Raw genomic sequence first — 13265 nt, forward strand, 5'->3', positions numbered from 1 at the left:
AGGTTACATCTGGAAGACGGCAATTCAAAATAAACCCCAAGTACATATAACTAACCGGTTTCCTTGGGCACTGGGCAAGAGTGCAGTTGCAAATCCGCTCTGCGGGGACATGTGGGTGCTCAGATATAGGTCCAAAAACTCCATGCTTTCTTTTCTCAGGGAGGTTCAAGTCTTCCACGAAGCTTCTCACAGTATCAGTTCCTAGCTCCAGGTTGTTCCCTTTCTGCAGGTGCAAGGCCAGGAGAACCCAAGCATTAGTGGAAATCAGTACTCCAGACATCACTTATCTTTAATGCACACTTACGGGCCATTTATGGGCTTCTCTACGTGCCAATGAATACCCAGTAATTTTAAATTTATTGATAGGTTCAACTTGTCAACCCATCAAAGAGTAAGATCCAGGAAGGTGTTTTAGATATCCACAGTAGACATAAATGTTTCAGATCTTCATATCAAGAATTTCAGTGACGATTACATATATAATAGTTGGTCATTCTGAAAATACTTTTAGATTTGTTTTTGTTTGGTGGCTCAACGAGCCCAGCCACACTTATTTGTTAACTTCAGCCGAAGAGCACAATGCGACAAACAAGTTACTTTGTGTAAACATTTGTATGTACAATCACCCATGCTGGGTGCCTGCCACTAATATTATTTCACTGGTTGGCACTCGGTGAAATCATAAGGAAAGAAATAAAACTTATGGAAGACAAAACACATTACATGACTTAAATGCGTTTTATCCTTGTTCTGAACTCATGTTTGATCTCCGACCTTTGGCCCTGCACTCCTTGAAGTCATTATTTGATATATTTTCAAAAAGTAACTTTTAGTGGTCTTTTCCAATGCTTAGTGCAATGAAACACATCAGCAAATGCAGTGTATTATCTATTATCTTTCAGCCTATTATAGAGTTATGTGGGACGCATGTATGGCTTGGTTTGTGGAGAGTGGCTCATTTTGTAATAGTATTATCTGTTATGCTATTAGTTTTGCCTATGGTTCCTTTGTTATCATTATTGATCGCATCAGTTGGATGTGAACACGGTGCTAACATCGGTGATCCGCATCCATAATTTACAAATGATTAGTTGTGCAGCCTTATAAACACCAATCACCACCACGTGGCTTTTTGTGGCACGTGCTCACTAACTTCTCTCATCGCATTTAAGCTCAATAGCAGTATGTTTATGTTATCACGTTTGTGATCACACTGTAAGGTTTCTAACAACTGTGAAACACATTTTAATCCACTTCCCTGGTAGTTTAATTGCAGTACGATTATGTTATCACTTCTGTGAGCACATCATAAACTGAGGGATTAATTTATCATCAAAAGGCACCGCACTTGGACATGGGGCCGGGATTAGAAAAACCAAGACCAAGGTGACTAAGAACTCTCCCAGATATTGTTGTCAGAACTTGAGCCTGTGGTGTTGCCGGGTCGGGGGAGGTGGGGAACGGGGGGGGGGGGAGGGGGGGAGATATATTCGGAAACCAACACTTATTTTCCTGCATCATTTATCGGGAGCCAGTTACCATGGTTCCTGCTCCTCCCTGCTTTGGACCCCTGTCCTGCCTACTTCTATTTTGACACAGTCACTCCTAATCCAATAAAGCTTTATTTGGGGGATGGGGTTCCCTCTGACTGGCTCCACTCACCTGTACATGTGTCAACATCCTACCGTACTCCAGAGGGATTTAACACTAATTCTTTGAATTTGCTTCTGCAGATTATCAGCAGTAGTGCATCCAGGATCAGGTAGATCACGAGGGAAGTCTGGCAGTGGTTTAGGGGGTGAATTATTAAACACACAGACCTAGATTGGACTATCAGAAAGTCTAGCTGACGTTTCACTTTTTTTATTTCAGCTCTCTTGGTATTATTGTCATCTGCTTCCCTGCCCCTCTAGTCCCATATAGTCGCAAGCAGTTGGCTCTTCGGGATTAAGGAGGTGCCCCTTTGGATCCACTCCTAATAGGATCTCTGCCTCTAGCTGCCAGAAATGGACATTACTTTACTATATTTTCAGTTAATGCTGATACCCAACTTTATACTCCCAGCCCAAGACATACTTCAAAAGGGCCAAGTTTGTAACTGGACTTCTTGGTTGTCTCCTGTGTTTTAAAAAAAATGAAGCTGGTACCAGTGGGAAAGTCATATGTAACCTCATGTAGAGAAAATGAATTGAATTGTTACTGTATGTATGGGAAGAAGAATACAATGTTTACCTTAAACGCAATCCATTTGTGAGTAAAGCCACTGGCCTGCTATTGGTGAGTCAATAAAGGCTTCTATGCGCTACCCTAAGATCGAACAAAACTAAAATCCAGCTACTTGTAAATAGGGATGACCCAAAGGCTCTCTGCGGTGCCCATGGCTTCCATGCATGAGGTACTGGAGAATGCACGAGACAATCACTATAATGGCTGCTCTCCGTCTACATTGGCCTAGTGGGCAAAAACAGTTTGTGCTGGAATGCAGCACTAAGTAAATACCAGTGACGAAGATTAATTCAAGCATTCCACCCTTTTGTTTTGTTTTTCTTTTTGTTTTTGTTTTGGAAGGAAATACGCCCTTCTCCAGAAGAACTGCTAAACAATGGGTAACTTTGCCCAACTACTTGCCTCGGTCTCAGAACTGTAACCCACTAAAGACTTCCATTATTAGACTAAACTGTTACTTCTAACAAGAATATTAATTTGTTATTGACAATTGTCACCATTTTCTGCTGGTCTTTGTAGGATTGATGCATATTGATTATTGCATCAACTAACGAGTATTTCTCTGTCTCAAACGTTTGTTTTTATTATGCCACTTCTGGGCTGATTTGTTACATATCAGGCTCTGCCTTGCCTCCCTCATCCTTTATCATCGGTTCACACATTGTGTTCATCAAACTACCTAGTAGTTGCCAGAGGCACTTAAAGAAGATTAGTTCTTTTATGTGAATGGTTCACGCGGGTGATTTCAAAGCATGTTTGTAGTGTGTAGAACATTACTCCCTTAAGACCTCCACTGGGTCAGTGAATTTAGTTTACCAAGGATCACAATGTACCTCATATCAGTGGTAAGTGGTAAATGAATTACAAGAAAAGAGCAACACGTTCCTTTAAAGTGCCACTGTCAGACAAATCAACAGGTACAGTGCCTTGTGCAAACCAAAAGGCACTACTTACAATAGCAGTACACCATTATTTTTATTAAAAGGTTTTGATTCCCCTATTGCTAGATTTCCGCACAACAATACAACAATGCTGCACAAGCTGTAGGCACTGCAGTATTCCATTTATATTGCAGGACTTGGGGTACTTTTGCATTCCAACTGCACAGAGTTTGTGCTCCCTCAGCACTTGTGACTATGTAATGGTGGCTTGGGCGAGCAGTCAAGGTTTATTCAAAAGGCCACAGTTTGTTTGGAATTCAAATAATGGATAAACTGCAAAGTAATCACTAACAAAAGAATCAACGCCCATTCAGAGCTATACCTTTAGAACTAATTGGGGGCCAGATGTAGCAAAATGCAAAATTGCGACTTGCAATTTGCGAGTCCATCCGACTCGCAAATTGCAAGTCGCAATTTGCTATGCAGTACGGTGTCTCAGACACCGACTGCGACTCGCAATGGGGTCGCAATGACCCACCTCATGAATATTCATGAGGTGGGTCGCAAATTGCGGCCCCATTGCGAGTATAGGCACTCGCTAACATGGAGGCCTGCTGACGTCAGCAGACCTCCATGTTCGTGACCTGCTTTTCAATAAAGCAGTTTTTTGTTTTTTTAAGTGTAGCCCTTTTTCCTTACTGGAAAACGAGCTGCACTTAAAAAAAAAACGAAACCTTTCGTTTCAGTATTTTTTCAGGGCAGGGATCGGTCCCTTGGACCACTCCCTGCCCTGAAAAAATATTTTTGGGTCCAGTCACAAACTGGAAGGGGTCCCATGGGGACCCCTTCCAATTTGCGAGTGGGTTACCATCCACTTGAAGTGGATGGTAACTGCGATGCCATTTGAAACTGCTTACGCGGTCGCAAATGGTATTGCATCCCACAGCGACTCGCAAATAGGAAGGGAACACCCCTTCCTATTTGCGAGTCGGAAATGCATATTGCGAGTCGGTAACGACTCGCAATATGCATTTCTGCATAGCAAACCCACGTTTGCGACTCGCAAACGGCGATTTTCGCCGTTTGCGAGCTGCAAATGGTTTGCTACATCTGGCCCTGGGTCTTTAATTATAGTTGGAAGGTAAAGCCGTTAAAATGAAGACACTGCAACTAAACTCATAAGGTCTTGGCACATTCTGTGGCTGAGATATAAACAAACAGTATTCTAGTGCTTCCGGGCTCAGCCGCTATAGCTGATTTACTATGAGAATCTATTGGCATTACTTCCCCTTTGGGGGAAGGGGCTTCTTGGCTTCACTTTAGGTTTGAGTTCTTGCATTTTTCTAAACAGAGTTGAGTGGCAACCAATTACTCTTTTGTTCATGAAATTGAAGTTGTTTAGTGTTTCTGAGCTAATAATGTAATACCTGCATCAAACCCAAACATCCTCTCATACAGAAATGTACTAGGGTTTGTAAAAAGCACTGTAAATGAGGATCTACCAAATGACAAAAAGAAGTGTACTGCATTACTAATCCTTATATGCCCCTGAGAAAGTGAGACCAGACCCCTGAGAAAGTGAGACCAGTGGAGCGACGGGAGAGCGGACAGAGACGGAGTTCAAGCCCGGTCCGAGTAGAGACCCGCGAAGGACGGAGGAAAACCCCAGGGCGTCTCCCTACCCTGCAGAAACAAAGTCGGGAGACCGCGAGAGAGCCGGCCGCGTCCCCGGAGGGGCGTGGCCCCTACAGGTACGTTCGTACCTGGCTTGGGGATTTCTACCCCAGTGGTTACGGGGCATACGGACCGCAGGGAAGGTTAAAGGCAGGTCCTGCAAGGAAGGGGAGATCTTTTGAAAGGAGGACCCCTCCGATAACCGCCCCCCCCCCCCTAACCTCACAAACTACTAAAAGAAATAGAGAGAGAGAGAGAGAGAGGAAAGAAACACTCTCTTCTAGGAAAGAGAGAACATTAGAACACTAGATACTACACGGACAGGTGATGCGCACTGAGTGATTGTGAAATACCTCAACCCCAACCACATATACCTACCCCCACTCCTACTAACCCGCTATAAACCTATTTACCCTACACTAACATATTTTCATTTGTCTTTACTTTTGGGAGACCCTCTGCTACGTCCAGTCAAGACCAGACAGGAATCCCTTCCAATCAGGACGGAACACAGTGGGAACCCGAACGGAGCCTGAGAAAGAGAGAGGGATACTGGCTGAATGACCAGAAGAAAAGGACAGAATAAATAGGGACAAACGAAACCCGACCTTAATAACGCTCACCCTGCAAGCCCCGCCCCACTCACAGCCTGAAAAACCACCTCTGAGCTCCACTCCCCTGGGATACCGTCGGACTTGCTGTTTGCTGCTGGTTTGCCTTTGGACTCTCCTCTACTTCTTGCGGAACCCGCTTCGCGGGTCCCGCTGCAGCGGGAGAGCCGCTTGTGCAAAACCTACGGACGGTTTCGGTGAGGGACTGGGCGAGTGCAGGGCTGCGAGCGTCGGGACAGGACTACGTCTCCCAGCAGTCCTGTTAACCCGCGCCTCCTGTCATCTGGCCGCTCTCCCTGCAAGCCCCGCCCCACTCATAGCTTAACTTTTTTCTTATAATTTCAAACAGCTACTTCCGCGTTCCGTCTGTGGCCGTCAGGGCACGCAGGAGGCTGGGCTGGGCCCACTCTCTTTCACCTGCATTTCCTTGATCCTACTTGGTATGCGAAAAAGGTTCTGGGTATGCCATCATCAGCCCTAGGTGGAGCAGCAGCGAAGGAGGGGGGAGCCAACACTGGGACTCTGGACAATTACTTTAAATCGGTAAAGGGTGATGGGGGAATCGAAACCTCTCTGGAGATGCGTAGGACAGAGCGTCGTCGCTCGATTGAACACATGAAAAATAGGCCCCTCAGTGACATAACTCCCTATCCTATCTCCCAAGAGGAAGGTTCCCTCAATGGCAGCCAGGGATCTTTCATCCCAAGAAGACGTTCCCCTATTACTCTGGGATAGTTCTACCATTTCTGGCCCACCTCCTAAACAAACTACGGACACCACTCCACTATTAGTTGCCAGTAGTTCGGCAGCTGACTTATTCACCCAAACACACACCAGAGCCAAAATCAAGATTAATAAGCTAAAGCAAACTGTGGTGGCAGAGGTGAATGACCTACCACCAAATAAACGCAGAAGGAAGATGAGGGGTGGTCAGGGGAAGAAAAAGATCCCCCACTCTGATTTTGGAAAGTCACTCAAGTCCGTACCTATGTTGGACAGGCCTTTAGTTAATGTGCAGAAGGCTACTCCCCTCAAGGGTACTAATATTATTACCACTGCTTCCATTAGCGACAAAGGGAAGAGCCCACTTAACACATTACTTCCCGGCAGCTCTTTGGGGAGCATTGAATCTTTAATTAGATCACTCTTGTTGCCCATTAGCGAGAGCTTGCAGAAAATAGAATTCAGGCTGACCACTCTGGAGGCAACTTTAACCACCCTGAAAATTTTGGACAACAAACAGAGTAGAACCATTGAGTCCAATCTACCAATAGGAACCTTCCCCAATATACAAAACCCACCGATCCACACGGGGCCTCCCTTGGGCACCACTGCCGCCCCTCTTTTACAGCCACTTATGGCTATCCCAGTTCCAATTTTACCTACTAACTCTAACATCCTACCATCAGAAACAGATGGCCCAGCACTCCAACGTATACTCCCTGGTAAGCCTGCCCCTAGACCACGAGGACCCGACTTACCACCAGAGGCTAACAGCCTCATGGTGGTGTTGGCTGGTGTTCCCTCTCTAGAATTGGGTGAAAATGAGAACTATCACTCACTCAAGAGGAAAACCATTAAATGGTTGAATTGGAACAGACCTCTTCCAGCTCACCTCAACAATGAGATCATTATGGTAAGAAGGGTACCATGGTTGGGGAAGTCGGGGAAATCAATAGCAGGGGACTGTATCATTGTGTCTTTTCGAGACCCTGGAACAGTACTATACATTTGTGCTGGGTCAAATAGATCACTGGATTCTACCATACAGACTTTGCCAGTTTCTTTCTTTTTCCCTCCCATTCGCTTGCACCATGACTTGTCACAAGGTAACTGGACAAGGGTGGAACGAAGATCTAGATACAGGGGATATGCTCCACATCCAGTTTATCGACCTTCGGAGACTCCCTTTTTGGACCACAATCGTTTTAACTGTCTGAATGGTCTGGATGGTGTGGACTGACTGCCCCCAAACCCGAACTCAAATCCTGTGACCTTGGATAATGGTCCCAGTAAACTGCCTGATCCGGCTGAACCCACTTCTGAAAATGACCCTGTTAGAGTAATTGGTGTAGTTTCTGGCTTTGGTACTGGCTCTTCCCCCCACTCCATCCCTGCAATCTGTTCTGTGGCTTCTCCAGCGCACATGAGACTAATTTGGTGGAATGTGGCTGGTTTAGCCAGCAAACTGGGCATCCAAGATTGGATAACTTACATTGAGTCCGGGGATGTTTGCATGTTCCAAGAGACTTGGGCAAGGGAAGATTACAACCATCAAGGTTACGAGTCATTTTCCATCTCGGCTAGGTGGGAGGGTAAGGGCCGCCCCTCTGGTGGACTCACAACTTGGGTGGCTTCCCACTTAGGATGTCAGGCTTCACGCCTACCGGTGCCATCAGATGACATCCTAGTGGTTTTATTAGCCTGGCCGAACCTAGCGAAACTTGCCCTGATAAATATTTACTCCAGGCCAGTGGGAGCTTCGCGTGAATCCCCCACTATAGAGGAGCTTTCAGTATATTTAGCGGAAATGCCAAGAGATATCCCTTACATAGTGGGAGGGGATTTAAATTCCCATTTCGAGCCGTTGGTCGGTCTCGTAGAGGGATTTCCCATGGAAGAAGAGTTCAGGTGGTCAGTACCCTCTGTTGTAGCACCTTCCCCAAAGGCATGGACGCCTGTGGCTTTGCAGATTACTGCTCTCACCCTAAAGCATGGAATTAGAGCCTGCAATGGACGTATTAAGTCTGATGTACCAAGCAAAACCACGTACAACAGAGTGGGAAGAGAGTCCCGCTTGGACTATGCTCTTGTACAGATAGTGAACTGGTCTTCTATCCTGGACTTTAGGGTGGTGGAGAGACTGGATAGTGACCATAACGCCCTTGAACTCGATCTTACCCATCCTGGGCCAAAGGCCTCCATAACAACCATGGGGGAGCCCAAACCTGAACTACTATTAGACAATAACAGGAGAAGAATCAGGTGGGATAAACTAGCTACGAGCCAAGTGAAACTTTCGAAGCTCTACGCAGGTTTAATCCCCATTTTGGAAAAAGTGGGAGAGCTAGCCAACGATGTGGGCAATATAGTCCATCATGAGAAATTATATCAGGCTCATGAGGACCTTATAAAGGGAGCGGCGTCTGAGCTTTTTACTAGGGTCCAGAATCAGAAGAGGATCCAACAACATAACTCCTTATGGTACAATGCAGTCTGCAGGAAGGCAAAGGGAGAACTCCTCAGATGCATCAAGGAGGGAACAGATAGAGAGAAGCTGCGAGAAAGTAGACGGGCTTATAAAAAACTGGTCATCCATGCTAAAACCGAATGGGAGGAGAACCAGTGGGAGGAGCTTACCACTTCCCTCGCAACAAGAGACCACCGAATGTTTTGGAGAATAGTAAACGGGGGGTCGGGGAACCTCCATTCGGCAATAGAACCAAATATTGCAGCAGGGGTGTGGCAGGCACACTTCCAGTCTCTCTACAGTTCCGAGCAGGGAGAAACTAAGATTGATTTCGGTACTGGACTGGTAGAGTATGGCGGGGATTTGATAACAGTGGGGGAGGTGAAGGTAGCACTAATGGGACTCAAAGCTGGAAAGGCGCCAGGATTGGACGGCCTGCCCGGGGACCTGTTCAAGCAGGAGCCCGGTGTTTGGGCCCCCTATCTGGCTGCAGTGTTTAATGGAGTTTTGTGTGGCATGGAAATTCCGAGTACTTGGCTGGGGGCAGAGGTGGTTCCTATATTTAAAAGGGGCTCGCCCCTGCTCCCAGCCAACTACAGACCAATCAGTCTAATTGACGTGTCACAGAAGCTGTTTGGCAGGATACTGCTGAATCGGCTTCAGGACTGGGTGGAAGAAACGGGTGCCCTTAGTCCGTATCAGGCGGGATTTAGAAAGGGAGTTTCTACAGTGGACCAGGTTTTTCGTCTGAACGTTATCTATTGGAGGGCAGCAATATTGGAAGGGGGTAGTTTATACACTATATTTGTGGACCTGAGGGCTGCGTTCGACCTCGTGCCCAGAGGTAAACTCTGGAGTGTTCTGGCTGAGATGGGGGTCCCCCCAGACATCCTGATAATTTTAAAGAGATTGCACCATAATAACTATGCCCGGGTTAGGTGCGGGAGACACAGGGAATTAACGGACAGATTCCACGTTGACAGGGGGGTTAGACAGGGCTGTGTATTGGCACCGACCCTGTTCTGCCTCTTCGTCAACGGGGTAATCGCCCATCTCAGTGGAACTGAATACACTGATGCCCCAAAATTGAATGGCATCAGGGTACCTGCAATCATGTTTGCAGATGACACCCTGCTGCTGTCCAAAACCCCCATGGGGATACAGAGGATCCTTGATTCTTTTGTGGCTTTTTGCATAGATAGGGGGTTGGAAATCAATGTTAACAAAACCAAGTTTATGGTTATGAACCCAACCCCAAGATCACGCCCGAACCCCTTACTGGGAGCTTCACGTCTAGAGAGAGTCTCCACCTTTGAATATCTAGGTGTAACGTTGAATGAAACCATGTCCTGGGGAACTCACCAGACTAGGGTTAATCTTAAATTAGTGCAGACCACTGGTGGCATTGCTCGGTTGATGAGAAGCTCCACATATCGACCGCTGGGGCCGCTTATCCAGATATACAAGGCACAGGCTAGAGGAGCTTTGATGTACGGGGCGGAACTGTGGGGTCATACAGCTTCCTGCAGTTTGTCTATAACTGAGAACAACTTCATTAGACAGATAGTAGCACTCCCGTCCAGTACTCGGCTCCTCCCCCTGAGGATGGATCTGGGTCTGAGACCAATAGCAGATGAATTAGGTCTCAGACCCATAGTCTTCTGGCGAAGGCTATGGAGCACCGAGGAACTCTCTTCTTATAGGGCGGAACTGAGGGAGTTTTCAACCCACCCTAAAGCTCTACAGATCCCGTGGATAAAATATATAAAAAAGTCCTGTATGGGATTGGGCCTCCCTGACCTGTGGTCGGATCCAGCTAACGCCTCACTAAGGATCCCACGAAGAGCTTTGGTCAGTGCTTACCACGAGCAGAAATTAGCTATGGCCCTAGTCTGCAAGAATGAGGGGTCATTAACATCTGTATTCGCGCAAAGCAAGGACTCATACCGCCTGGAGAGGGTTCTGGATGCTATGTCTCCTGTGCTGGCCAGGAAGCTATTTCTCCAATGGAGATATGGTACATTGCCTCTGCGATCTTACACCTGCTCCTGGTCCACACTGCCATCTACCAAGCTATGTCCGACATGTGTGGGAGCAGAGGAAAGCGATCTGCATGTGGTCTTGTTTTGTCCAACTTACAAGGCCGCCAGGAAATATTGGCTCCTACCACTTATTAGAAACCTTGGTTTTAGGGAGTACCTCCCGGTGTACAGAATTTTAAAAACTGATGTTTCAGGTCCAATTGTGTTTGCACTAGCCAAATTCCTTACCAATGTCTGGCATATTCGTACCCGTATTTTAAAGTTGCAGGCTCCTATTTAACTTTAAGTTACTATTTTAATTGTATGGTTTTTTATCTGATGTGTTTCCTGTTTACTTTTCCTTGATGGTTTTACATGTTCATATGTGTGTTTTTTGTGTACATCTTTTATGGCCAAAATGGCCAAAATAAAGATTAATTAATTAATTAATTATATGCCCAAATTAATACCTGTTCTTAAGGAGTCAACGGAGAAACAGCATGAAAAAGCAGGTTAAATAAATAAAGAACTAGTACACTAAACACATATACCAAATCAGTAACTAGAAAACAGGTATTACAAATTGAAAGCACAAATAAAAAGTTAAATCTTGTTGGACATGGAAACAACGTAAACCTATTAGTCAAAGGAAAATTGTGGCAAATTCTGGAAGCTCCAAAGATGTCTTTAGCCTCTTAAAGAAGAAGGAAGAATATTTGGAGAAAGAAATCACAACAATCTTTATGATCAATAAGAAAAATGTACTAAAGGATTGGATAAAATGACAAATGTAATTCCTTTCTTGGTAAATAGGAAATCATTTTACTTCCTATTGTCATTACTATATTGTACACATTGGATAATGGCAATAAAATAGGGTTTAAGTTCTTTTGTGTTCATTAAATGCATCTAAAATGGTAAATTATCATAGTTACCGGTGTAGCAAAATATCCAGAAGCAATCTTGGTCCTTTCTCCGGTGAAAAGATCATAAGGACCGCGTATGCTGACCACCCGGTTTAGCAGGTCATCCATATAATTTCGTACATTATAGGTTCCTGGTCCCAAATTGCTTGCCTTTGAACCACAAAACATCCATTAAAGGAAGAGAGTTATACCAAAATGCAAAGTGTTGGTTGCTCATATTTTCCTAAAACAAAGCCAAATTGTATTGACTCACCATTCCAGGGTATGGAAGACCTTTTGTGGTTTTCGAGTCCATTATTCCACGACAGATACCACACTGTCTTTCTTTTTCTTCTAGTAGTGCATAAGGGTTTCCCCCTTTACCATAAGTACCAGGACCAGGAGTGGCAAACTATAGACACAAATGAGAATTTATCAAAGATATAGATTTATCTGTGATATGGAGAAAATTGAGAGCTGAAGTTAATACATTTGAAGAAATTATACCATGGAAGCATTATTTATTGTGGTAACAATTTAACAGAGGCAATACAGAAAGATAATGTTGTTTTGGAACATAAATAAAGAATTTGATAGCTGTAGCTTATGAAAATATCTATTAGAATATTTTAAGAGTTTACAAAACATGTCCTGAAGAAATAACTATAATTGTCTTTATCCATTCAGGACTTAAAAACAAAGCCAAGTTGCTTCTCCGTAGCAATGTGTCTTGAACTCTCCAGTGCTTGCGCTCATACTCTTCAAATGTTTGCACTTTACAAGCAAGGAATGCATGATGAAATGCTAATAACAAATACAGATTGTCTCTTATTTGTAGTTCAGACAGTAGCAGGATTGGTCATTATCTTAAAAGCTATTTACAGCACTTTGAAGCAGCAAAAACCACAGTATTAAGCACTCTGTAATGCAAGTTATTATCATTGTGATTGTTATCAGAAATAATAATATTAACAACAACAACAATAATAATAATAATAACAATAATAATAATTATTATTATTGTTATTATTATTATTATTAACACCACTGCTAATACTATTCCTAACAATATCATGATTATGCTCATTAGTATTAACAATAATAACAATAACCATAATCATAATAGTAGAATCCTGTCCCCCACTCTCCTTGCTTTCTTTCCTAACTGATCGGGCATAAGAGTGCAGTCACTGAAATCTGGGCCGGCGGCCGTGGTTTACCTCTCTACACCCACGAAGTGTGGCTTTTCTGACTTCCCAGGTCTAGTTCAGAAATGAGCACCAGGCATTTAACAAGCAGACATTTTGGACCATGAGGAACTAGTATGTTGTTCTGCTCAAATATATGTGGTCCTCCAAGCCCCCATGCCTCACAAAATGGCTCCTCCAGTGGAAATGTCAGCCTCTCTGGTAAAGTGACCTCAGCCACCGTGCAGCAGAATTTCTTCAGCCAGTGCGGTGGAAAAGTGGTTCTGCCACACGTGCTCTAGATAGAAATTCTGCCAGCAAAACTTTAACTCGTTCTGTAAGTGTGGTCAAAAACTTACTTCTTTGTCCCCCTCTGACTTCTGTTATTTTGTCCTTTTTTAAATGGCTGCTGAACTGGATCACACTTTCCATTTGTTTACTTTTACAAAACACTACATGATTTATTGACCTGACTGCAGTATTACAAACCAAGGCAATTGAAATTACCAGTTGGATTTGCTGTTTCTATCATCTGTAGTTATAGCTTTATGAAAATCAATTGCAGAGCTA

At 44.4% G+C, this 13265-nt stretch overlaps 1 protein-coding gene across 1 annotated transcript in view; it reads right to left on the reverse strand.

The window, feature by feature from the left end:
• CIMAP2 (ciliary microtubule associated protein 2) overlaps window positions 1-13265 on the reverse strand; it is a 193967-nt gene that overhangs the window by 47615 nt on the left and 133087 nt on the right. The window contains exons 5-7 of the mRNA XM_069232614.1: window positions 11783-11920; window positions 11539-11679; window positions 56-223 (exon numbers count right to left, since the gene is read on the reverse strand). Of these exons, the coding sequence (XP_069088715.1) occupies window positions 56-223; window positions 11539-11679; window positions 11783-11920 (447 nt within the window). The remainder of the gene's footprint in view (window positions 1-55; window positions 224-11538; window positions 11680-11782; window positions 11921-13265) is intronic.

Source organism: Pleurodeles waltl, chromosome 4_2 (genome assembly GCF_031143425.1).
Source record: "Pleurodeles waltl isolate 20211129_DDA chromosome 4_2, aPleWal1.hap1.20221129, whole genome shotgun sequence".
Classification (NCBI taxonomy): Eukaryota; Metazoa; Chordata; class Amphibia; order Caudata; family Salamandridae; genus Pleurodeles; species Pleurodeles waltl.